General features: G+C 40.7%; 1 protein-coding gene across 1 annotated transcript; it reads left to right on the top strand.

Annotated features, from left to right (window-relative positions):
• The first annotated feature begins 173 nt into the window (after nt 1-173).
• ube3c (ubiquitin protein ligase E3C) lies at nt 174-27949 on the top strand. The gene is made up of 24 exons (XM_053342492.1): nt 174-307; nt 922-1032; nt 1886-1939; nt 2163-2237; nt 3151-3297; nt 3427-3542; nt 3636-3793; nt 4744-4897; nt 5825-6045; nt 6225-6376; nt 7595-7782; nt 10810-10896; nt 11019-11176; nt 11466-11719; nt 14508-14612; nt 15033-15120; nt 16901-16998; nt 17351-17483; nt 19202-19449; nt 22605-22817; nt 24353-24541; nt 24634-24700; nt 25057-25187; nt 26822-27949. Exons 2-24 carry the CDS (start codon nt 967-969, stop codon nt 26990-26992), a joined length of 3273 nt encoding a protein of 1090 aa, XP_053198467.1. The 5' UTR covers nt 174-307; nt 922-966; the 3' UTR covers nt 26993-27949.

The following is a 27949-nucleotide window of genomic DNA, read 5'->3' as shown; positions in this document are numbered from 1 at the left end:
GTAATAGGTTTTTCTGAACCTGTGAAGCACCTCTCAATGGATCTCAGAGAGGAGAGTTAGTTTAATTGACGTCACTGCTGTCCAATCAGCTCTCTCTGACGTCGCAGGAAGCGGAAGCAGTTAAACTGGCTGTTGTGTGTGTGTGTGTGTGTGTATGTCTGTGTGTATGTGTGTGTATGTGTATGTGTGTTGATTTCCAGAGAGGAGGAGAGGAAAAAGAAGACTTGACGTTTGGGTTCACCTAAAAAAACCTGCACTCCCCTGTATTTTCTGTTGTGATTTTTACACCTTAATTGAAAAGTGAAAGGTAAAAAACGATTCATAGGTTTGTCGGTCGATGATTCTCAAGGTGTGTGTCCTGTTATATATTAAGTGTGTTAAAAAAGCGACACGATAGAGAAGGAGTACACCCCCCGTAAAGTTAGCCTGTGTGAGTGCTAAGCTGCTCTGCTAGGTTAGCCGCAGTGCTAACGTCAACAAAATCATGTTGCTTACATATGTATGAAGCAGCGGTGCGACGTGTCATTAATAAATAATCTGTAATATCGGGTCTGTGTTGCTGCTTGGGCTTTTATAACACCAGACAGCAGCGTTTTATCCCCTGACAGCTGCTGAGTCATTAGCTATAGCTAAGTTAACCGGCTAGCTAACTATTGTTGCAGAGCAAACTGAGGCTGTCAGTTAACGGTGTGTGCTGTCTGTTCAACAGTTGTCCACAGAGAGGTGATTAATTGATATATTTGTCCACATAAAGTATAAACAGAAAACGCTGCAACTTGCTGTAATTTGATGGTTGAAATATCGATTGGTTAAAAGTTTAATTGGGGGCAACAGTCATGTCATTTTTTGGTTTCATTTTAAGTGTTTGCACTGCCATTAGGGGGGTTTAGTTCACTTTTTGTTTCTTTTTTCCTCTTTCAGGAATCCGTGACAACATCTGAACTAGTCAATGGAAAAAATCTGAAAATGTTCAGCTTTGAGGGAGATTTCAAGACTAGACCCAAGGTATCACTTGGAGGAGCGAGCAAAAAGGTGAGTGTCATTTCATCTTCCAGTCACACAGGAAAACTGAAAGTAAACAAATCAGTTACAGAATTCTGTGACACAATTGTTGCTTTTTCAACCAGAACAAAGAGATCCGAGCACATTACTCCAGTCCTTACACTGGCTCCCAGTCAGCTATAGAATTGATTTGAAAGTTCTGCTACTGGTCTAATCACTAAATGGTTTAGGTCCAGAATACATGAATGCAATGTTAGTAGCATATAAACCCAGTAGGGCTCTGAGATCTACTGACTCAGGTCAGTAGATCCTGCAGCTTTTAGTTGTTATGCTGCACACAACTGGAACAAACTATCAGCAGAACTGAAATCAGCCCCAACAGTGAACATTTTTAAATCCAGGTTAACAACACTTCTCTTCTCCTGTGCTTATGATTGAGCTTTTTTAAAGCACTTTATATTTTGATCTTTCATTTGCACTCTGTGTCCTTTTAATGATTTTAAAGCAAATCATTATTTAATGCTGCAAACTTATATTTAATGTTCTATTCCATTCTAGTTTTTATTTTCCTTTTCTCTCTTTCTATTTTTTTTGTTTTTAATTGTATGTTGTAAAGTTTCCATGTTTTTACTATTATTGGGTTTTATTTTTATTTTTCAAATTTCAAATTTGTTCCCAATTCTTACTGTTAAATGTTGTTTTTTTATGTAATGCACATTGAGTTGCTCCAGGGTATGAAATGCACTATAAATAGGGCTGCCTTGCCTTGCCTTCTACCACACACACGCACGCTACCCCAGTTTTGTCTCGTGTCAATGCTCGGCAAAAATTATGCAGGATTGTTATTGTTTAACGTGTTAAGTTGTTCTGTATTGCTTTTCAGGAGGAGAAAGCATCTCTGCTACACCGCACTCAAGAAGAAAGACGAAAAAGAGAGGTGACTGAGTCTGTCCAAGTGTTTTGTTTACAAGCTCCTTTATGAAAACAAAGTCCTCAATTGTCGCTGTATTGGTCTGCGTTTATTTAAAGTTGATTACATTTTCCTCTTAACTCATATTTCTTTGCACTATTGATTCAAGTAAAAATGCATGTTTTAAGATAGTAAAGTATGAGTCTGTTTTGGTTTAATCAGTGCTAAAAAGTGTTCTGTTATTACTCAGGATGAACGAAAACGATTGAAGAATGCAATTATCATTCAGTCCTACATACGTGGCTACCAGGACTTAAAACGACAGGTAAGTTTGCAAACACTACACAAGTTTCCTTAAACCATTCCTCTTCTAGGTTTCATCTCTTACAATCAGCATCACAGGTATTATTTAGCATTAGAAGTGTCATCAGCCTGTTGTTGTTGAGTCAAAGGGTATGTGCATGTACCTAACGAGGGTTAGCTGTGACCCTATTTGAAAATCTGTGATTAAATGTGAACTCACATGTAAACCTTTAACATGCATTTTGCTCATTATTAGCGTTGCCTGATGGTGTTGTAGATGTTTTATTGGTGACCTGCAGCTGAAGTGCCATCTTGCTTCAGATCACTGCGTTGAGTTGCTATCATATTTGACACAGGCTGCGTAGATACCAAATTGTGAAATTAATGGTTAACATTTACTTCCTGTGTGGTTGATTTTTCAGCTGTGCTGCTGCCTATGAATACAATATTTGATCAACAGTATGTTTTTGCTGTCAGTGGCCAATTAAAGTTGCTATTGCTATTTCAGGAGGAGTTGACCTGTGAAGAGTGCTTTTTTACAGCATTGGCAGAGCTCAATGCTCATAACAAGACTGTTACCAACTTGTGTGTTGGCAAAACAGATAACAGAGAACATGTCACATGTCCTCAGGACAGTTTAATGTCTTGACTTGACAGAGACATATGGAAACAGACTTCTTTCTGCTTATTCATACTATATTTTACTATGTGGTTATAACATTTCTGAATACACAGTGCTGTTTTCTTACCTGCTGAGTCACTGAAAATACGAACTCTGACCTACTTTCCCAACCAGATGAGCTGACAAAACTATTTGAACCATTTGTTTACACACATTTAATTTAACTGTACATTTGTAGTAGTTGCTGTATTATTCAAACAGTCTGCTCAAACAGACTATTTGCAGTATGTGACCTTTGAACATTTTCTTTTAGTACACCATCCAGAGGGCCAGGTTTGACGAGTGTGTCAGCCAGACGCAGGTGGGAGGTGCTCAGAATGTCTTGGATGGTGCTAGTCTCTGCCTCTTATCAAGGCGACTCATATTTTTCTACAGACAGAGCGTGGACGCACATAGATTGGTAAGAATGCAATATTTCTTGTGTTATGTATTTTTGATTGTCTCACAGATGTCATCACAGCCAGGGGCTTAAGTTTGTGCCGACGTCTCGTGCGTATCTTACATACTGTGTCTGTGTTTGTTTATAAAGATATGGCTGTGCCAGAACCTGGTGAAACACAACAGTCAGTTTGTGAAGCTGTTGGTGGGCCCACAGAGGCAGACATGCATGTTTCAGATCAAGAGGATATTAGGCTTCTGCTGCAGGTACAAACCATGAAAACTAAATATAAATAAATTAACATTTTTAGCTTGAATGAAGTTGTTGTCATCTCTCTTGTCACTCTCTCTGTCTCCTAGACTCCTGCAGGGTTGCAAGGATGACACTTTAAATGTGGCTGTTCCCATGCGGATGCTAGAAATCTTTTCTTCAGAGAAAACCTATCTTCCTGTTATTCCAGACGCTAACTATGTAGCTTCATTACTCGAGCAGATTTTGCACTATATGGTACAGAAAGGTAAGTTCACAGTGACTTATTGTTATTCACATCCAGATAAAGAAGCACTGATATTACATGTCAGTATATGTTGCTGCTTTGGCTGTGATAAAGGTTGTTCATAATTAACTGTCTTTGAGTGTGTGTGTGTGTGTGTTCCTTTTTATGGGGGCATGCAAAATGTGGGTTTTACAAACAGCAGTTATATCCCAGCATGCAGTGCAGCACAGACACTTATGAACCCTTCATGGCTTAATTGTCAAACACTAAGAGGTGCATAGAGATGTTGAATATGTGTCAATATCAGTTGATCTGAAGTGTTTGAGTACTTTTATCTGTGCATGGGCAGTTCCAGCTCCAACTGGCACCTAAGCACAGATCAAGTGCGTCTCATTGGTGTTTACATTATCGCAGACATATGACTCATGTTAACAGCTCTTTCTAATGTTATTTATACGTTGAAAAGGTTTCAACACCAAAGCGTCTTGCTTAGTTTTTCCTACTACGTCAGCAGTAGCTTCAGTCACATGTCTTGAAGCCTAATTATCAAATGAGACGCAATGGCTGGCCCTACTTTTACAGGCAGATATATAGGGCACTTGGGAGTAGTGATGTATTGTGTCCTAAGTATACGTTTCAGGATATTTATTTTACATTTTCAGTATATTTGACAGTTTTTGCTCATAGTGTTAATAGTGAGTTAAATTGGGTGCAATCATGAAATATGCTAAAATGGCAAGAAATTCAAAAGTAAGGGGAAAGAATGTTTTTTTTTTTATACATATATTCCACATGAAAATAATATAGTACTGATAATGTATTATAGATTGGCTATTGTTTTTATTCTATTTTTACAACAATTGCAATTAAATGCAAACAGGAACATTTGCTACCTTTTTATGTTGATGTGAAATGTGTGTAGATGTCAGCTTAGATTCTTTATTGTGTTTCTTGTTGTGTCCTCTCCTCAGGATACTACAGGTCGCTGTATATTCTTGTGAATCACAGGCTTCCTTCCAGTCTGGAGTACAGCGACGCTCCCTCTATCCCTCTGGCAAGCACACTGTTGGAGCACATTCTCAAACCTCTGCACTTTACCTACTCCTCCTGCACAACAGGCGCAAGGTACAACAGGACGGTGAAATGACTGTTTAGACAGGCCTGTATACAGATAGTGAGGAGCTTGCTGCTTGCTGTGTTGGTAAAATTTCCCCTTACATGACCTCGCTAGTGATCTTGGCGTTACATTCTGAGAAAAACTGCATCTAATACAAACAGAATTAAACATAACAGCAGCAAAGAGTGGATGATGTAAATATAACCTCCTGTGGCAAATGACAAACCTGCTGAAGTGTCCATGAGCAACAGAAGAGGCCAAAAAGTGAATCTATACTCTATACTCTATAAATGGAGAGTCACAAAAAAGGCTGGACTCTGAAATCTAACCACAGATAATAAGGATTAAATTAGGCATTTATCTTAAAATTACAGATTTCAATGAATCTCCCAAATTGCTGCTTTGAGGACACAGCAAAGATAACTGCTTAATAGCAGGAAAGAAAAAGGCTTGTCTCCAGTGAATTCTTTTAAAATCATCCATTAAACTGATCAGACAAACTACAGCAGTTTTTTGTCCCTTCGAGTCAGTGGTGAAGCAGTAATTGCTTCAGAGACCAATTTACAACAAGCCATAAAAGGCCCCCAGACTTGCTCGCTCGCCAGAGTGCAGAATATCAGGCTATTTGCCCTTACTTAATAACAAACGACAAGGGGACTCCTTTTCTTCTTTGAAGAAAAGCAAGGCGGGAGTGAGAGAAACTTGTGTACACACTGACTCTAACAGCTAATTATCTGACTTGGCCCACCAGATGTGTGACTGAGCCACACAAAGCAGCTTTATTTGGAGAGATAATATTGGAGTATTCACTAAGCAGAAAGAGCAGAGCCTGTATGAACATACAGTCATTGAAGGCAGCATTTTTGTTCTCTTGCGTCATATTGGTATTTTAATCTATTGCGTTTACTAAAGTCTGTTTGTCTCTTGTCTTTCAGGCAGTTTGTATTTGCGGCCTTTACTGGGGAGTTTATCTCTGCATCGTTCACCGAGCAGATCTTTCACTTCTTTATCCCAGCGCTGTCGGACTTCCGTCTCTCATTCCCTTTTGAGGCCTTCCTGAGCTCTCTCCAGGCCACCATCAACTCCTCTTCAGCAGCACACAGCCAAGCGCCATGGCTGTTCTACTTTGTCCTCTCTGCAGGGGAGAACCGCTTAGGTGGGTGACAGTTGAGAGATGTTTAAATGGTACATCGCCTGTGTGAATGTATTACAGCATGTGTTAATGAGGTGAAATAAATGTGGCTCATTTGAGGCATTAACTCCTAGGAGACTGATTTATAGAGAGGTCTGATATGATGGTTTGTACAGTCATGATGATTGGTGACGTGTTGGCAGGCTCACTATCAGACGAGGGACTGCTGCTCTACCTGCGGGCTCTGCAATCGCTGCTGCCGCTGCTGCCGGTGCCTGAGAGCTGCAGCAGGCCTGAGGTGAACAGTGACTCGGAGGACGACGACGATGCTGGCATCCATCCACCGCCTATGCAGGTACGATACACACACACATGGACACGAGTACACACAAAGTGATATTGACTTTTAAGCTGTTAGGTCCCTCGTTGACCGCTGCTACATCTGGATCGGCCTTTTAAAACTTGCATCACTCAAAAACTATTTGTATCATTACAAACATCACAGGGGGGGCACAGATTGATCCCATTTTCAGTACTATTTCTCAATAAGCAAATGATGCCATATTTCTTCCAAAATCAAAAAAGACCAGCTATTTTTTTATGTCATGATTACAGCTCCAGATTATCTACACCTTCACAAATATTGTCACCAATATGGTGAATTACAAGAAATGACCAATCACTAGTTGTGAAGGTAGCGTCATAGCAACATATCTGAAGGGCCTGGAGGATGTATTAAGTTTGTGACATTTATTACAGTTTCTAGTTTTATTGTAAATTCAACACACTGCAAGACATTACCAAGATGTAGAGCTATAATTATTAGTCGAGTAATCAATTTGTCAACAGATAATTAATCGCCAACTATTTTGATAATGACAAACCTAAAATTAGCTGATTCCCGCTTTTTAAATGTGAATATTTTGTATTCTTAAGTCCTCTACGATAGTTAACTGATTTATTAGTGTTGCACATCTCTCTGTGATAAACGATTCGATATGCATCTAGATACACAGGTTACGATTCGATTCAAACCCGACTCCAAGTCTCGCGATACCCGATCCGTGACTCTACAACCGATTCATCAAGGAATTCATGGCTAATTCGTATCGACTGAGGAGGCTGCTACTGATGCAGCCGTATCTCTCACTTGTTGAACCGAATATCCGGTCGCATCGGTTTATCGTTCATCCTACTGATTATCTTTGGGTTGTGTATGGTTGGTTAGGAGGTTGAATCTTCACCTTTGAGACACTTTTTTTAATATTTTCTGACATTTTAAAGACCAAAGGCATAATAACAGCACAGGCAAAATACAGGGAGACTCAGAAGTCCTAACTCACATTCTCCCTTCATTTCCTAAAGTTCTATAGAGTCTCCTATCTGATAAAGGCAAAATGCCCCCCAAAAAAGATAGCCATCGGGTAGACAATTTGACATGTCACATTTTCTATATATGATGTATATGTGATTTCTTTCTTCTGTTATATATTTATTGATTCATTGGTGTAGCATGACAAAGTTCTCTCGTTACTCCACATTTTTAACCCGTATCTGTTTTCTTCTCTGTCAGGACGACAGCCGAATCTCTGTGCAGCTGATCACGGAGGAATGTGTCCACAAGCTGGACACCAAACACCAGACTAATGCCCTGCTGAACCTGGTGTGGAGGGATTCAGCCAGTGAGGAGGTTTTCACCCTGATGGCATCCATCTGTCACACACTCATGGTCCAGCATCGCCTCATGGTGCCAAAAGTCAGGTACGAAAACTCTAATGAGAACCTTTAAAGTAACATAACCTAAAAAGAAACACTGACTTCTCACTCCAGTGTGACTGCAAGCATCTGTCCTGCTTTGGTAACCTTCAGTCCTATTAAGGGATTTTCAGAACAGGTTGTTATTGCTTCAGAAAATTCGGAGGCACAGAAGCAGGTGTGTCTTGATCTGACCCGAACATTAAAATAATTTAAAAGCCTTTTTTTATTTTTATTCGATATCATAACATTTTACACATCTTGTCAAGATCAGCCTTGCATTTGAAGAGCTCGTTTACGTGGCCACCTGATTGAGAGGAAAACTGTGTCTTTATGTGTTTCCGCGCTGTAAGCAGTAATGTAAATAACAGTGAAGTGAGGCAGGCAGTTATCAGTGGGTCTGCACCCACTGGCATTTACAACCGGCAGAGGAAGCAGGGATGTCAGGGAAGCTGTCAGCTTTGGATGAGGGCAATTACCTCTTCTCAGGTTGATTACATTAGAGCCAGGATGTCAGAGGTGTGTGTGTGTGTGTGTGTGGGTGTGGGTGTGGGGATGGAAGCTGCATTGACTGACGGGAGGTGATCTGAGCTGACTGAGCTTCATGGATGACCAATCTGCTCTAGTTAATTATTAGTGGAGCCAGTTACCGGGGCGGATTTCATGTTACTTAACCTGTGTGCTACTGTATATCTGTTTTGCTGTCATCACTGAAGCTCCGCCTTACCCAAAATCACGCGTGCAATGGTAAATATACGTTAGATTCCTTTGTAATTGAAGAAGAAGAGAGTGAGAATCAGTGAGTAATTGTGCAAGATTGCTTACAAATGGTTGAACAGAACTGAAAAGAATTTCAGCATATACTCCCCAATCCCCTTAATTTTTTACGGCTTCCTCCTTCCTTTCCGCTTTTACCATAAATCCTGCCCTTCGTCTTCCATCATTATTGGATATCTGTACAAAATAATTAGCTCACTGAGAAAGATTAATCACTGCAGGAGTGGACGGGATAGCTTTACAAGAGGCTAAGGGGAGCAAATTGCATCCCGGTCTTGATTTACTGCTCTTACAGCACAAAAAAAAAAGAAAAAAGCAGCTGGCCAGTCGTCCAGCCAGCCCGGCACACTGCCTTTTTAATAAATATGTAAAATGTCTCATGAAGCTGAACGCTGCCTTTAAACTATTTATTTTTAGAGGACCATTTAAAAGCAGTTCCAAAATAAATGTTAATTGATTTTTTTTGATTATCTGGAGCATGTCATGTGGGTTTGGTGTAATCTCCCTTTAATTGTTAGCGTTGGATATTTGGTGTAATTCCACTTTAATGGTTTGGTTTCACCCAACGTAGCACCCTGTCGCTAACGGGGCCTTGCTCTGATGAAAGCAAGCACAGATGAGTTTTTAGTCTTTCATTTGCTTTTGAGCAGTGGCTGTGACTTTGGTGTTGTCGTGAGATAATGACGTTGATCGTGTTCATGCTGAAGTCGAAGGCAAAACTAATTTGTATTTAGGTGGAAACTTGTTCACTCTTTACGGTCTCAAACGTGACCCGAGCCGGGCCACTTTCTTTTTTTCATTTTTTTTTTTTTTCATTACTGCAAAAATGAAATGATCCGGGCGTGATTCATCAATCTGCTTTTTACACACACACACACACACACACACACACACACACACACACACACACACACACACACACACACACACACACACACACACACAGACATATGCACACGAAACCCCTCTTGATGTCTTGACTTTGTTTATTAGCGGTTCATTCCGTGATTGAAATGGGGGTTTGGGTTCTCTCAGGCCGTAAATCAGCATGTCAGCTGGCATTTAGTGCTTTGTTTCCCATTTCAATCAAACACCCACATCACTTGTTATGAGCCCACAGCACTACTTCTCGCTTCTCTCCTGAGTCTTGTACCACTGACAGATGGCGGGTGCTTGGCACAAACCATTTTTCAAGCCATATTCAGGCTTGTCTGCCACTTTGCTCCCGGAGCTCATTTCCATTTTGGCAGTTTTGGTAGATTGAATGGTCGAATTTTAGCGCTGACATTGAGATAAGAGTGTTCAGCAAATATAGAATTTCACTTTTCCCATTGTATCCTCTTTTTCTCTCTCTTTTCTCTTTTTGTTTCTTTGCTCTTTTTCTCTGTTGACCTTTGCTCCTCTCCTCTACTGTGAATACATGATGCTGCCCTATTAAAGGCAAGCATCCTTATAGGTGTCAGTGCTGTCACTCTTCAGACAAGAGCCTATTATATGCAGGGGCACTTTATTTAGCCTTTTAGCTTACTTACCACATTATTGTCACCTGTACTTACCCTCTGTGTGAAAATCCATGCAATTTAGGAGTATACACAAACACACACACACACATACACATACACTTGAACAAAGAGCAACTTCACACCTTAGTGCCACAGCCCCGTTGAGTGCAGAGCTACTATAGCAAGGTATGTGGGCCCTCCTCGGTGTTATCATGTAATTCACTGTGAGTGTGGAAGTATGCTGGCGCTGCGGGGTCAAAGCGAGGCTTCCCCTCCTCCTCTGTCCTCCATTGTCTCGCTCCCCTGGCCATTAAGTTAAATGGGGCTCCAGCAGGAAGCCAGAGGGGCTGTTTATGACCCGAGCTGGGCACCCTCGCCAGCAACTAGTTTACTAATGGAAGGTGCCTCGCCTAAATAAAGCTTAATGGCTCATTTAATCTCTTTTCGGCCCTCGCAAGGTATAAAAGGGGAGAGAAAGGCCAAGAAAATTCTATGAGGGAAATGTTGGTTAACAGTGTCATTTATTTTTTCGCCTCCTTTTACTTGTGTCCTTTGGTTAACAGGGCAGAGTTAACAGTCTCAATATAGCAGACAGATTGGCGGAAAGTAATTTTACTGTTCTTCTCACTGATTGTGTCATCAGACTGAAATAGCTCTCTAACTCACATTGTCGTCTTGTTGATGAGAGACATCTACTTCATCATAATGAACGTTGAAAATTGACATGTCTGTCTCCTCCTCTGTTCTCCTGTAGACTTCTGTACAGTTTAGCTTTCAATGCACGTTTCCTGAGGCATCTCTGGCACCTGATAACTTCCATGACAACGAAAATGATTACCGGGTGAGCTAATTCAATGCTGATTACTGGCATGGATACTTGTGTGTACATTGTGCTTATGTACAGTTTGATTTCTGCTGGCGTACAAACGTGCCTCATGTTTGGGTCTGTGTGTGCCCCCTCAGCTCCATGGTGCCGCTGCTGCAGCTGATCTCGAGAGGGTCTCCCATGTCGTATGAGGACTCCAACCGCATCATTCCCCTCTTCTATCTCTTCAGCTCCCTCTTCAGCCACTCGCTTATCTCCGTGCATGACAGCGAGTTTTTTGGTCATGAATTAGAAGGTAATAGACTCATCCATATATCATCATCCCTATCCATTCCTCTGATTACATGTAATTTGTACATATTTAGTTATTGACAAGTGGTACTGCTGTATAAATCATGTATGAATGTCTAAATGGGTCATTTATCCCACTGGAGCTGATTATCCTGTGGACCCTTCCATCAATTATTCCAAATTTCTTTTAGCTGGTGTTCTTAGTAAAGTCATTTAAAGTCACCGCCTGTTGTTTCCAGCAGTCACACATTGTCTTGCATCCATGTTAATGTGAAATTCATTGTCTGTAAAAGACAATGAATTCTTCTCTCCCTCAACAGGTCAGTCGCAGTCGTCCATGATGCCCTTCACTCTGTTAGAGCTGGTGACTCTGTCTCGCTGTCTGAGGGACGCGTGCCTGGGAATCATCAAGCTGGCCTACCCTGAGACCAAAACAGAGCACAGAGAGGAGTACATGGCTGCTTTCCGCAGCGTGGGTGTCAAGACAAACACTGAGGTTCAGCAGCGTATCCAAGCTGAGCAGAAACGCTGGGTACAGCTCTTTAAGGTAAGATTCATATCGCCACATTACAGCTGAATGTTCATCAGGTTTTTTTCCTCTTGTATTTTTAAATGAATAGATGTTTTTGTAGTTGAAACCAACTGAAAACAGAAAGTTGAATTTGACATTACTGAAGTACTGAAAATCTGATTTTATCTCCAGGTGTTCAGTTAAAAAAAAAAAATCAAATTTTGTTGCAATGACAGAGAATCTACAATGAAAAAAGCTTTTTTTTCTGAGTTTGTGTTGATGCTAACACAATTGTCTGTGCCTTCTTGTCTTGAAACAGCATTAGTTGAAATCAATTGAAAATATTGTCATTCAATCCAAATGTAAAAGCTCAAAACTTTGTCAGTTCTATTGTGGTCTTTTCTGTTTCTCTCACCTTCTCAGTCTATTTACTGTAAATGCAGCGTGTGGTGAAATAAAATGGGAGGGGCTGGGTGACTGCACTTCACATATTCACTCACATATTATGTCAGCACACACACAGAGAGAAAGAGAAACATGCAAAACCAGAGTAAAGTAGATTATTTGAAAACTGATTTGAAGTTTTGAGTAGTGAGATGGCGGCCTTCTACTTATTCTCATGGCAAAAAATGCTGTTTTCATTGCATTCAGTTGCCAAAATGTGCAGAAAAGCATATTGCAGATTGTACCACACACAGGCAGTGGGTCAAAACATGTTTAAACAGTAAGTAGCATGTTAAATTTGTGTTATTCTCAGGAAGCTGGTCATTATGAATAGTATTAAGAATCAAATTGTGACCTTAAAATTGAAAATCAAATCTAAAAATATGAGCACTTCTAGCACAAAACAGTCTTTTCTGAAACTGTCTGACAATATAGATCTCAGATTTGGATGGATTTAATCACAGAAGAGATATGAACAGTCCATAGCAGTCGTGTGTGAGAAGCAGTTGAAATCAGTAGCTTCATATCGGACTCTGACTTCCAATCTCTTCATACATGTTGCTCACAATCAACTCAGACACCAGTATATTTTGCATTATTCCATCTCACAGTAGTCCCAATTGTGATTCATTCTTTCCCTTTGATACCTAAAAGCATATGTGACGCATTAACATTAAGCTTAATTGTTGTGTAGCCTGTCCATGCATCGAGACATAGTGATCTAAAGCTTGTCTGCGTTAGGGGAAATCAAGCATGTATGCATGAACAGGCAAAGACAAGGAGGAGCGCAGCCGTGGAGGTCAGCCATTGGTTATTTACTCAGAGTAAATGAGGCAGAAAACAGCATTAACTTCTTTCTACTCTTCTCTTTTTCTCATTCCACATCTCTCTCTCTCTCCTTTCTTCTACTCCCCATCAGGGAAGTGGTAATTAAGCGACTTTGTTCCTGGCTGTCAGTCTTTGACAGGAGAATTTAAAAGTGGACACCAGTGTTCTGAGGAAGGTGGCAAATACATGAAAAGCATGTCGGGAATTTTCATAAAAGATCTGCTCAAAGGCCTCTTGTCAGCTAAAACGACCCATTAAAGAAGTGGGGAGCAGGGGAAATGCATTTTCCAAATTGAACGGTGGGATTTACAGTCGGTTTCACGCTGCTGACCCCTAACACGCTAATGTTTAGTTCGTGTCATCAGCCGTCCCTCCCCATCTTTTATCACCTCCATTGTCGAGCTATCTATTTAATTGAAAGAAGTTAATTGAATGAAAATGATCAACTAAGCTTGTATTAATATTGCTAATGGAACTTTCTTCTTGGCCATGTTTGGAGAACGATGTCACGCTGGAGTTTGGGAAAGGCCCATTAAGGCTTGCACTTAACCCGATGGGCTAATTAAGGAATGCTTATTCATTCTCAGAGTCAGGGGGTAGGCCTGCTCCAAACCCATCGCCATGCTACTTTTACAGCATTTTGCACTTGCCATTATTGCGGACTCTGGTTGCCTCCCAATGATTGGCCGAGATTGATTGTCACTCTATGAAAATGACGTGCTTTAGAAAAGAACATTTCGATTGAGACGATCGAGCCTGAGCATTATATGGAAATGGCTCGGCTGTAACTGTTCTAACAGCCCCCTTAACGAATCTTCATGCAATGACGCGCCTTAGGTTGTTCAGCGGATGTCTGACAGCGACTAGCCATAGCAACAGCAGAGCACGTGTATCAAAGTAGGCTGAAACTTAAGGAAACTTATGAGGTCATCAGTCCCAATCCTGAGCCCTTTCACCTTAAATTGGGCCAGAGCAACCATACCACTGCAAAGACTAAAAGAGCCTCTTAATGAATACAGCATTCAACTTTTTATATCATAAATCACATACATTTAAGTAAAAAAAGAGACTCAGACAAAAGAAAAGTGACCACTAGAGTACAGATTTGGTCCTCTGAATTGGCCGTATGTTACAACGTTATATCAAATTGAAATATTTGCGTGAGCTGTGCCGGTACTTGCAGTGCTGTGAACCGATGCTGCAGTGTCTTTTGCATTCTCAGTCCGATGGCTGATGTCAGCAGAACTCGCCAGTAATTAACAGGGCTGGACATTGAGGGACGGCGTAGGTCGTTTTTCTTTTATACTCTCCATAAATGGCGCACTAATGGCTGAATTCTCAAATTGCTTTTTTTTCCCTTAAGAGAAGGCACCTCATCCTGTTGAACAGTCCATACATGGAAACGCATCTCTTTATCAGTCTTGCATCTCTCTTCTCTGAAAAGTACTTGAAATGTACATTTTGCAGTCTAGCCAGTGAAGTTAATTTTGTGGGGAAACAGCTGCCAGAGTTCAGAGATGTTAATGTGACGTGTGTTTAATCTACTACCCAGGTCATCACTAACTTGGTGAAGATGGTGAAAGCTCGCGACATAAGACGACCCTTCTGTCCAGGAGGTCACTGGCTCTCTGAGGAGGTCAACATCCGAGCTGATAAGGTACTTTACAGCTGTTTAGATTTTGCCTGTCGATCATTGTTTATCACAAATTTTACTCTCGTTATAGATAAAATACTTTGTAAAAATAATTCAGACTGTATTCATAAAACTTCCTAGTCTGATTATTATCTCATTATTATTATTTTTATTTTATTTATTTATGTCCTTCTAATTAGATTACATTTCTTTACAGAGTGTTTCACAGAGTTTTAAACCAAAACAGTATAATCAAGGAAAATAAGTTATTAAGCAAAAATAATAAATTACTTCAGTACAAGTTTTTTTTTTTTTTTTTTTTTTTTTTTTTTTATAAATAAGAGGATGTACAGAGTTCTAAGGATTTAATAACACCTTTCGTTCTAGACCAAAGGCACTGACAGGAGTTTCATCTTCTTCATTTGATTCCTTTTTTCTCTGTAGGTCACCCAGCTGTACGTGCCCTCTGCCAGACATGTGTGGAGAACGCGAAGGATGGGACGTATTGGACCTCTTCAGTCAACACTTGATGGTAGTGTAATCTGGTTAATGTTTTTTTTTTTTTTTTAATACCTGTAATACCTGTTTTAAAACCTGTAAAAAAATATGTGTTCTTTCACTAGGATGATTGTATTTGATCATTCTGTTATTAGTTTATTGTCAGAAGTTTTTATGTTTATTGTGCATGAAATTAACACACAAAATTGAGCTCTTGTACAAATGATCGTGATATTCCTGTTGGCTCATTTAAGCATTTTTTGACTGATTAACTGTCACATTTATCCTCATATTTTAAAATGTAGAGGTCACTCATCTGAGTTTTCGAAACATGCATTCATCATCAGCTACAACAGCTGTACTCTTAACTCTAAAGTTTTCTGCACTGATGTACAGCATAGGACTACTATTGGCAATGAATGAAAATTTAGAATCGTATAATGCTTGTGTCAGCTTGATACATAGCGCAAGAAATCATCCTAATTGCTACCCAAAGTCACCTTCTCCGTGTTTGCTGCATATTCTATGGAGCCGTGTATCCATATGATTTCACAAATAAGGAAATGGGAGGAACTTAAAGCTCTAATTTCTAGAGGAGTTGGTGTTTGCAGTTAAGTGTGCAGTTAAACCATCTTTTAGACGTAAGACTAGCAAATGTTGCTGATTGAAAATCACTTCTTTTTTTTGCCTGGTAGAAATGTCTCATATTTCCATCAAGGTGCCTCTCCTAGGCAAAAAAACAACAGAAAAAGTCATTAACCTTCCCCTTTTTAACAAAGATATATATAACTGCATTTTCTCTTCATTGACTCAATTAAGCACTCAGAGGAAAATACACTGACGCACGCACAGCTTCATCTGGCTCACTTTGAGTCATCCCTGGTTTCTGTGAAGTATGGTGTGAAAACAAGCAGATAACAATGTGTGTATGATCTACCTAATGCCACTCAGAGGCTGTATGGGATAAATTCAATTAGTGTGAAAGTACCTGATGAACTCAGCCACATCTGGTCCATGTGTTTGTCCTGCCTTTTCTCATTTCCTTAAATGGACGGGCCCATAGCTGATGAATGAGCAATGTATTGACCACTCCGGGGCCATATTTCTCCTCAAAGATGGAAACCTGATGGGAAAATGCAGATCAGGTTGACTAATTGAGCAGAATAATTGAGCTGCAGTGGACACAAAGTGAGGAGGGTGAAGAGCAGTTTAGCTATTGTGGCAGTTTTTTTTTTTCCTGTAGGCTAAACAGCCTAGAACCCTGAGTTTAACACAAAACAAACGTCAGCTTATACATAAAGCTGGCATGTGGGAGGGCAGCTCACAGATGGGTTAATTAAAAGGACGTAATTAAAAGGATGTAGGATGAAAGTGTCTTTAATGGCTGGCCTGTAAAGAGAGGAACGGGTCTTGACGACAGAGCTTAGCGGTGAGAATGGCAATGATGAAGCAGAGTACAGCACTGTTTCCAGTAGAGTACAATGCTGAAGATACCTGATGTTTGGAAGTACTTTTCCCTGCTGAAGATTCACAGCGTCAGATTTTAGCTTTATTATTATAAAAAACTGGATTTCACAATGACATGCAGTTGTAGCTACATCCATGCTACACACAGAGAGAACATGAATTAACAGGTAAAATATTTAGAATGACAGAATTTTAAAAAGGACCCCCCACCCCCCCGAAAAAAAAAAAATCACTTATTTATAACAAAACAATTTGGCCCTAGTATCCTAGTATTTACACGCAGAGTGACGAGTGACTAATCCAAAACCAGGAAATGCTAAAATGTTGAATTTTGTGTCTTTCTGCAGTCGGCTTAGAGCCTCCACAGCTGTCTGTGTCCGAAGAGAGACATCTGGCCATCCTCACAGAGCTCCCTTTTGTAGTTCCCTTTGAGGAGCGAGTCAAGGTACTGCACTCCTGCACTCCACCTCCACTGTCTCACGCACAACCACAACAAAAAGTTCTGTTTGCTGTATTTGGACCAAAGAATTGTATACCATCACACAGAAGTTATTTTAACTGAAATGAATTGGTGCATTGACAGAAACTACACCTTCAACGTTAGTCTGTTATTATGAAGTATCACTTATACTTTAGAGTTGACTTTTGGATTAAAAAGGATTACTTCTTTCTTAATGTTGAGAAAAATTGACGACCAATTGATGTATAACCATGATCAGAGCAAAAAAAAAAAAATTAAAAAGTAAGTGAGAAGAATTTATCACTGACCTGCTACGGGGCTAACATCTGTGTTGCAGATCTTCCAGAGGTTAATCTATGCTGACAAACGGGACACACAGGGCGATGGACCGTTCCCCGATGGCATCAATGTCACCATCAGACGCAACTATATCTATGAAGACGCCTACGACAAACTCTCACCAGAAAATGGTACGGCTTGCATCACTACAGTTTCAGTGAATAGTCATTTCACCTGTGAGGTAAAAGGGACGGCGCTGTAAATGTTGACACTGTTAATGAAACTCCTGTTATGCTCTATAAAATCTTAATATTGAGGATCAAGGTTCCGGTTAACGTTCAAGATGAAGGTTAGCTCTCTCCTTGTGCAGAGTATTGAATTTCAGTAAAGCATTATTTCGGTTACGATTATTATAATGCATCACATAAAAGCAGAATCAATTATTTTAAGTCACCTCTTTTGTGTTTGAATTTGAAAGGGCACTTCAGTGGGGGCAATCTGATTAAAAAGAGTAGTAGGAGACCTGGGCTGAAGACATGATCTATATCATTTATGTGTCTATAAGATATAGCTGCCTTTGATTTATCACTGTACATTAATTATTCTGAAAGATAACCTTTTATAAAATTTGATTTGAATATTCTGCAGGTTGAGAAAGTGCTTTCTTGCTAAATATGTTTGGGAAACAACGGTATCCAGTAGATTTAAACGGTGTATGAATTACACCAGACTTCAGTTTTCTTTATTTACAATAATAATCAGGACATTCTTTGAGAAGTTTGCACATTTGTACTCTTTAAGTTTGACGTTCAGCTTGTGCAGAAAGTGTTAATATTAAATGTAATTGTAGTGGAGCAGAAGGTGAAACATTGTAAGTGAACCTTCCCTGAAAAAGTTAATGAAATTGAGTTAGAAATTAAAATATACTAGAATAAAAACCGGATAACATTGAGGAAATGTTAATTAAAACAAAAAGGCAATCAAACTGGGCATTCTTAGTTTGACGATAAAAAACCAAATTACATTTAATTTGCTTTTTAAAGTCGTGGTCTAATGAGCCAGTCCCAGCTTTTCTAAAGGATGCATTAGCAAAGTTAATTGGCTTCTGCTTTTGGCTTTTACAGACTGCTGTGTCAGTGTTTCTCTCTTCTGTCACTCTCCTGTGTCATCTTGTCTGTTAGGGAGGCATCATCATCACCTTTCAACTCTTTATTATTATTATATGTTTTAACTGTGCTTTATGTGTGCAATAAAGTTTCAAGTAGGGACCCAAATACCACCAGTATTTTCAAAAAACATCAGCTTTTGCACATTATAATATAGAAACACAGAAGTAGTAAATGAGTTTTAAATCCTGGCGATTATAAAAAAACATCCATCAAGAATAAAGAAAATAATTTCTATGATTTTAAAAGTTAGGAAGATGGTGGGATGAGACTGTTGACCTCAAAAAGCAGACTTTCTCCCCCCAGATATTCAGTAAAATGAAAATAATCAGGAGTCTGTTGACAAAACCTGAGATTATGGATCAAGGAACATAAGTTTAATTAAAAATATATGTCAGCATTTGTTATGAAATGCATGTTTTTGATTGCTTGCTTGATTTTCTAATGTCTCCTAATGCTTATTATGTCTGAGTCTGTGCCCATTTCTTTTAGTAGTTCTAAGGAGTCAAGTTCATCTGATTTTTTTTGTTAACAAATAAAATGAACCTGAGGATATGTGCTTTTTAATTTATGGATGAAGGTTTAAGATAGTTTATAATGTAGAATAAATGTGTAAAGAATAAAAAATGACATATTGGGTAGATTATTGATCACATGTATCGAGTGATGATTAACTTATTTACTCCGAACAGTATTGGACAATGTGTTGATCCTTTTTTTTTTCTCCTGCCTTGTTACATTAGAAGCGGACCTGAAGAAAAGGATCCGAGTCCATCTGCTGAACGCTCATGGTCTGGATGAGGCAGGCATTGACGGCGGCGGTATCTTTCGAGAGTTCCTGAACGAACTCCTCAAGTCGGGCTTCAATCCCAACCAGGGTTTCTTCAAGACGACTAACGAGGGTTTGCTGTATCCCAACCCCGCTGCAGAGATGCTCGTCGGAGACTCTTTCACGAGGCATTACTACTTCCTGGGCAGGATCCTTGGAAAGGTGAGCGTCCAGAGTAATATCTAGTAGTTTCCCCCGGGGGAAAAAAAGGAAGAATATCTGAAGATACTGTAGATAAGCTACTGGCAGGCATCAGATTTGAAATGTTCTTTATATTTGCTGCTGCATTAGTTGGATGTAATGAATGAATTGAATGAAAAGGATAAATGCAGAGGAGGAAAACGAAACTAAAAGCGTCTGATTCCCCAATAAATCATCTGTTGAAGTGTTTGATGGTTATTTATTTGTGCTTTAGAACGTAACCGTCATGAACAACCAGAAAAAATGTTTTATTTCTGCCATTCACCGACTTTCTGCTCCCTCTCCTTACTCGACCACCACCACCCTCGCTCTCACTCTCTCACTCTCTCGCTCACCAATGATCTCAGCTCTCTCTCAATGTTAAAGTCGAATACTTCTGGTGCACATTCGGCAATTTAAAACAATAGTTGTACTTCAAAACATGTGCAACAGATGCTTCAGTATATTTGAGCCTCACAGACAGCCTTGATTTGAAGACCAATAAGTCAATACGTCATTAAAATCAGTCACAGTCTCAAGGCTGCATTCTATGAATATTAGCATATTATGGATGTTTTGGTGTTTGTTCTAGAAATTGACAGTATTAAGAAAAATTGAAGACGTAGACATTTGTGTGTTCAGAAGATTTTTTGGGTTAAGATCAGAAGAGCTTGAAACAGGCGCTTGTGCAAACCTCAGTTTTGTTAATTAGCCCTGTGTGTAATCTGTTGACGGCATTGTTTTTCTGTCTCTTCCTTCCTCTGATGGCACTATTTATTAGAGCCTAATGTTTCTAAATCATCCTTAATGCATGTGCTAGTGATTGTTTATCAAGATGCCTTCCTCGTGTGGGGGGGTGGGGGGGGTATCATCTCCACCGGAGAAGAATTACCTCATGACAAGCGGTCACCTCTCAATTAGGGCTTCCATTAGCCGATGATTCCTACCTCTTGTTTGTGTAGTGATTGCATTTGGCTGGCACTAAATCAGCGAGCCCACACAGACAGGACATAAATAAGCGTTCAAAGCATGTGGTAATAGCATTTTGATCTGTTTTACAGTCAGGAACATCTAGGTCTCTTCTCTCTTCCTCGGCCCGGGATGGTCCAGTCCACTTATCAGGGCATCGTAACTCCTCCTCCTCTTCATTCTCCTCCTTCGCCTACTCCGCCTTCTCCTCTTCTTCTCTTTATTCTGTGCAAGTGAGAAATGATCAATCAGCAGCTACAAGCTCCCACTTCTTCGATATTGTGCTCTCCTTAGCTAATGGTTCAGGCAATTAGGTGGGGGGAAATTAATTTGAATTTGACTTTCAATTAACCCTACCTTAAGTTCCTCTTTCTCCATAAAAATGGACGTTTGAGTGGCCATTTGAGAGGTGTATTGATATTTGTTTAGTGCAGTTATTGCCTGGATAAAAGGCAACCGTTTATATAGATTGGGATTGCATCACCGCCACCGCGACGTGCACAGTGCACAGTGCGGCTCAAAGGACACAGGAGATTAATATTGTTAATTAATGTCCGAGGCGTGCCATTGTTGTGGAGGTGATGTATTACAGGCAGGAGTGGCTTGTCTAGGGTACTCACTGAAATGGGATTGAACATCAGAATAGCGGCCGGTCATCATCCTTCTTCCTCACTTGTCCACCCAGCTGACAAGCAGAAAGATTTAAGCCTTAAATGGGGAAACATGAAAACAGGTTACTTTGCTTCTGTCACTCGAGCCTAAAGACTGAAAAGTTAATTTCGCTGTGATGGGATGAGGTTAAGATTGTTTTCGGTTTGCCAAAAATGAAAAATCTAGTTTCTCGTTATATAATATGACATGAGGGAGGCTCTCTGTGTGCCTCATCCATCTCTCATTAGTCCAAACCCTCCAACCTCATCAGCAGTGGCCTCTCTGCTCTGTAACTGGGAGGGTGAGGAAAGTTTGATCCTCCTCATTTAACCACCAGACTTCTGCACAGTCTTTTCTCATTGATCCCCAGCAACTTACATTTCCCCTTAGAGGTGTGTGAGGTTGGCACCCCTGATTGATAGTGATGCGTTTGACAGGCATTATAATTTTATTGATTCCTAATGTTGTAAATTAAGGAATTTATTTGGCAGCTAACAGAATGCACCTGCAATGTTGCTGGCATTTATTCCACCTGATGGTGCTGCGATCTGCTTTAATTGCGTTGCCACTGCACTCACTTATATTAAAAGGCCCGGGCCATAATAATTAATTCTATCCAACCCAAGTCATTTTGGCACAATTTCTGGCAATAAACACTCATAAATAAAGTAAGTGGCATTGAAAAAATAAGGCTACAGGTTTTTTCCATATACTTATTGCTGCCTCTTCCCGGCACAAGTGTTATTGATAGGTTTCAAGGGGCCACGGCGCGCATATGGTCTGAAACGAGCAGTGGCCACGGGAGAAATACTAAGTGGATTATTTTGCATAAAAAATAGACAATGTTTGAAGTTGTGCAATTAACCTGTGTTTAGAAAATAGCCGTGATTTATGTGCGCGTGTGTGTTTAAGATGCATGCATTATGGAAATCCTCTAGATTTATAATCCATTTAGCTGATGCGGTCAGGGTTTTTAACGCTATCATTTATAAAGACCTGTATATTTTAATGCCTCCAACGGGCTCTTTTTCGGACTATTCCAGTACATTAGCTTTGGGTTTTTATGAGTCACCTGCCCGGCTGTGGTTCTTAATGGCATTTAAGGTCAAGGTGAGAATTGGCATTTATAAAGTTTGAGGCGGGTGAAACAGGGGCCTGTGTGTTTTAGATAGATTATGTTCCGTGTTTTGCTCTTAGTCTTATCACTTGATTCTTTGATGTAAGAGTAGTAGTGCAAATTTAATACTGTGTAATGTTTGTTGTAATCAGATTTTTGAATATGTACGTAGTAATATTACACTTGCTACTTTATACAAGCCACAGTCCATTTAGTTATCTTGGTTATCTAATCATCATGTTTCATTGAGTGACACCCAAGCAATAAACAATCCCTGTGTTTAATGCTCGGAGCATTTTCTCTTTCATACGGCTTGACTGATGTTTTGCGTCTGTATTTACAAGAATAGAAAGACTTCCTTCTTTGTCTTCCAGTAAACATCCACATCATTTGTATGCAGGCGCTGTATGAGAACATGCTGGTGGAGTTGCCTTTTGCCAGTTTCTTCCTGTCCAAACTTCTGGGAACCAGCGCTGACGTGGACATCCACCACTTGGCCTCGCTGGACCCGGAGATGTACCGCAACCTGCTCTTCCTCAAGAGCTACGAAGAAGACGTAGAGGAGCTCGGTCTCAACTTCACTGTGGTCAACAACGATCTGGGAGAAGCGCAGGTGACTGGGGTTGGGGGTGCAGTTTGGATAAATGATTCACATATCTTTTCTCATTTCTATCATGGTCAGTACCTCTCATTCAGCTGTCTTTCCTTCCTCCTGTTTGGCTCCTCTTTGTGGCGTTAATAATTCATTTCCCCCATGATGTACCACTTTTCAGCCCTGAGAGAGATAAAGCACGTCGCCACTGTCGCCCTAAGCTCTGCTGCAGTGCAGCGAACACAGCAGCTCTGTTGACCGTTCCACCTGCCTTTCCCCCAGGAATTATCTCAGAACACGCCTGACAGAAGCAGCTAGCAGCTCTTAAGCACGTCCCCTCCAAAGCTCAAGGCTGCAGAGACGAGCCGCCACCACCACTCTGAGTCACCTGAGCCCAGACCTGCACTCTACCCGGAGCCCCTGTTTGCTCAGGGCCTTAACGCGTCTTATTAGCTCTTCTCAAACAACACCTGAAATGGTCAGAGTTACAATGTAGCCCTGCTGGTCGCAAATAGGGCATCGCAAACACGATAGGGAAAACAATTTGCGAAAGATTAGGCACACACCCGGGAGCAGTCTGCCCTGCATTTGCCCTCGCGAGATAGCCAAAGCAAGCAAGATAACAGCAGTAATTCTCTTACATTAGCACATAATCAGAATCCACTGTGGAGGGAGGGAAAAAAGCAGGAAATGATTGGCTGTCAGTAAGGCCACATGCAGTACACAACATTCAGGACACGGATGAAATAAGAGGAACTCCTGACATTATAATACAATCTAACCTAACAGCTCTGTGTTGAATACCTGTGAAAGCTTATCAATCAGTTTTGGTTGAGACGACGTCAGAGAGGCGCTGATACACCTCTATTGTAATTTTTGACTAGTTTGTACTGTTAAACAAATATCTGCTAAGTGTCTTTCAGTCCATTTTGTTTACGACTCTTTACTGATGTACTACAGCACATGAAATAACCCCATCTCCATCCTGCCACCAAAACAAAATTTGGTCACCAAAAAAAGATCAAAGATCTCAAGATCAAATGGGGGGGAGGGGGGACCGCATCGTCAAAGATGAGCACAGCATGCAGTATTTTGTCCTCCTGTAGACGTTTTGATGCCATCATCCACCTGGGTTTATGAACAGAGATGAGCACATTTTATCAAGCGCTAACTGCTCTAAAGCTAATGAAAAGAGAGCGTGGGGCCAAATTGTATTGGACCAGATGTTCATTGGACGTGCTATACTTAGAAAGACTGGAACGCACTTAGAGAGCCTTACCTTTAATCAGAGGAAAACATTTTAATTACCTTTTCTGTGATTGAATTAAATCCACCTGGCACAATTAAAGCTCTTACATTGTTTGTTGGTTATCTGGCATCTGAGGCAGACTCAAGCATATGCATAATGAAACATGCAATATGGCCACCTGTCTGACAGTTATATTACTCGGATGCTCTCAGAATAAGTCACACACAAACAGAGCAAAGACATTTAAATAGTGTGTGATAGACTGTAAGAGAACCTTGTTAATCTCTTGTGATTTTTTTTTATCCAGGTGGTTGAACTGAAGATGGGAGGAAAGGACATTCCTGTAACTACTGCAAACCGGATAGCTTACATCCACTTGGTGGCTGACTACAGACTGAACAAGCAGATCAGGCCTCACTGCCTGGCCTTCAGACAGGGCCTGGCCAATGTGGTCAACCTGGAGTGGCTGCGCATGTTTGATCAGCAGGAGATCCAGGTAGACTGCACATGACGCACAAGAACAATGCCACATAATTATTTATAACTCACAGAAATGTATAATGTATTTTTATTTTATTTGTTTGACAGGTGCTGATATCTGGGGCTCATGTGCCAATTTGTCTTGATGACCTGAAAAAGTTCACAAACTATTCAGGTAGGAACTGATGTTAAAAATCCCCTCCAGACATGTTTGAAGACAGAAATACTCTTTTTAACTAATAATCTGTGTCTGATATGATCAATTACTTCAAAATCCAGAGTCTCTGAGTGTGTAAATATTGTTTAACTTCTGAACTTAGAGGCCGTCATACAGTTTGGGAATTGACATTCAGGATTTCAGTGACATTATATCTTTGTATTTTAATGATTAACAAGTACACATCTGCATATATTTAATCTATTTAAATGGCTGGGGAAAAGTGAAAGTCTCTAATAAATATAGTTAGGGTAATGTATCTATCTATCTATGAGTGTAGGTTAAAGGTTCTTCATCATTTTCCTCTCCTCTAGGCGGCTACTCAGCCACTCACCCTGTCATCCAGACTTTCTGGGAGGTGGTTGAAGGCTTCACAGACGAGGAAAAGCGCAAGCTGTTGAAGTTTGTCACCAGCTGCTCCAGACCTCCGCTGCTGGGCTTCAAGGTGACTAGACGTGAACTTTACCCCCCTCTCCATCTTTTCTTTTCCTCCTCTCCCTGAACTTACTTCTCAGACTGTGTACTGCCGACATCCTCCATTATCAGCAGGTTTTTCAAACTCAACAGAAGGGAGTGTTCCCTCTTAATGGGCTTGTAATGAAAATACCTGGACTGATAACAGCCCTCAAAATGATCATTTTCAAATTAGGCGACGATAAGACTGGCCCGGTGAGGTCTTATCTCCAGGTCCACTGTTGTTTCATAGTTCACGACCTTCCTCTTCTGAAGAACTCTGTACGTGTGGGCTTGGCCAGAGATCCTGGCTGGACAAATATCACCATTCAGAAATAAGTAGCAGGTTGAACTTTCGAACTTTTGCCTCCTGTGTGACACGGCAGAAAGCAGCAATTTCCTGTCAAACGAACATACAAGGAAACCATATCTTCTACTTCTAAATATTGTTTCAACAGTGCTGAATCATTATCGCTAACCTCCTATTTCTGAAATGATTTCCTAATTGGAGCCCATTTCACTGTCTCACTGACTTGATTTGTGGGGCACTTAAGTAGTTTGAGATAGGGAGGGGAAGAACGCAGAAAGTGTTTTTTATGTGTCTTACTTCGTATAACCAGAAGCTGTAATCATCATATGATTGGTTTTAGTACTCTTTATTACTGTCATTAGTTAAGAAAAACCAAATTGCTGCTCTGCAGTGAGATGAAAGAACAACCCTCTCCAACCCTCTCCTTAAAATCCTTTGCAGTCCCTCCTCCTCTGGCTTGAAGAGTTGCCTAGCCTCCTCATTTAATCAATTTGACTTTGGCCAGCACGTGGATGCTTCCCTCCTCCCTCCTTGTCCCTTCTCCAGGCCGTAAAGGGCGGTAATTCGTAGGGGGAGCGGCCCCTGACCCGGCCCTCAGCTTGAGCCAGCTAAGCCTTAATTAGCTGTCGTGAAACGGCCCAGGATTCATTAGAGGAGAAATAGCTCTGTCAGGAGAAGCCATTTAAAAAAGATGATGGAAACTCTCTTTTTTTCCAAAATGATAGCTGCAGTAATGACACTTTCTCAATAAGCAACGATAGTTTAATACGGTAATTGTCAGAAAAATGGGGTCATTACGGCTAAGCCCCCGAAGAGCCATTTAATCGGGCTGGTATGGCCGCTGAACCGTATATACACTAACTTTAAATAGCAGAATGAAATCAGGGTGGAGGAGCTCGTTCGTCGGCCTGGCTCGTGATGGAAACGTTCAGTGTCACAATCTGCAGATGAGGTGGCCTCATCACAAGAAGGCTTGATTTAAAAAATGCCAGATAGACAACATGAAATGACCATTCCTTCAGCATCTCATCTGTGGGTCAAACTGTGGGCCAGTTTCCCACTCAGTCCCTTTCAATTACCTAAATTTATACTTCCACTGTATTAGCTTAACGTTTAATGTCTGTCTATTAACATTTATCCCCTTGTGGAATTTATTGCTTAATCGGGATTGCTTCGGACATTGTGATCATCACTGACACATGTTGAATCACATCTCATTTTTCCGTCTGTCTTTAAATGCCTCACGCCGATCAGATTTCCTTTTAAGTTTTAACCCGACTGTCAGGTGCTTATTAACGGTTTATGTTTGCACACAGGAGCTTTACCCGGCCTTCTGCATCCACAACGGTGGATCCGACCTGGAGCGTTTGCCAACTGCCAGCACCTGCATGAACCTGCTGAAGCTGCCTGAGTTCTGCGACCAGCACCTGATGAGGAACAAGCTCCTGTACGCCATCGAGTCCTCTGCCGGGTTCGAGCTGAGCTGAGGAGGGCGATGGGCTTCTCTGTCCCTGCATCTACACGGGCTCAACAACACCAATAACGGCTTGAGAGAGAAAGACTCAAGGAAGGGGGAGGGGAGAGCAAATGATGCACTGACACGCCTGATTTACCGTGTGTTTATGTGTGTGTGTGTGCGTGCGTGTGTGTGTGTGTGTGTGTGTGTGTGTGTGTGTGCGTGCCAAGCCGAGGGTGAGGGGATGATCACCCACAGACTGAAGGAGAGGGGTGTGAAGGATTGAGCGGGGTAGGAAGCCTTTTTTTTATAACCTCTTTGCTTTTAAGTAATTTAAATGTTTAATTGGTTGTCAGAACACTTGAGGAGAACAGCAAGGCGAGTTGAATTTTGCAAGAAATATCAAGCGCTGAAATAAAAACAAGAAACACAACTCTCCTGTGTGTAATCTCATATGAATGGACAGTTTTTTGGGGGTTTTTTGTTTGTTATTTTGAGCTGTGGAGGCGGAGGAGCTTTTGTGTAGAGCCATCATTCATATTCTCATAGAGGTCATCGAAACTCTGAGTTTTTGTGAGTTCTCTCAAATTATTAATAGTAATAACTGTCATGTCTGATATTCATAGCATAAGTGTGCCATCTGATGTGTCGATAGGAAATCGGCGTCTGTTGCTGGACTAGATATGCAGAGAAAGTATTGTATGATTATGGATTTGTGAATATGTATATGTTTACAACTACGACTCTTGTATTATTCATTTATTCAGTATTTGTACAGATTTGTTTTTCTTTCCTTTTGTGTGCTGAATGGAGGCCTCATGTTTTCACACACGCTTGCTAAGGTGAACAATCTCTTCCCTGATCAGCGCCCTAAAGTTGGCTCTCGGGATGGAGACGACAACAGTGTCCCCGTCGATAAGGCTTACAAATGATCAGTGTACCAACAGGGTGACGAAAAGAGTGTATGAAAACGAATAAACCCACTTTT

The sequence above is a fragment of the Scomber japonicus genome, chromosome 21 (genome assembly GCF_027409825.1).
Source record: "Scomber japonicus isolate fScoJap1 chromosome 21, fScoJap1.pri, whole genome shotgun sequence".
NCBI classification, from domain to species: Eukaryota; Metazoa; Chordata; class Actinopteri; order Scombriformes; family Scombridae; genus Scomber; species Scomber japonicus.
Note: the sequence above shows the minus strand (reverse complement) of the source record. Positions and strands in the feature narration are given on the sequence as shown.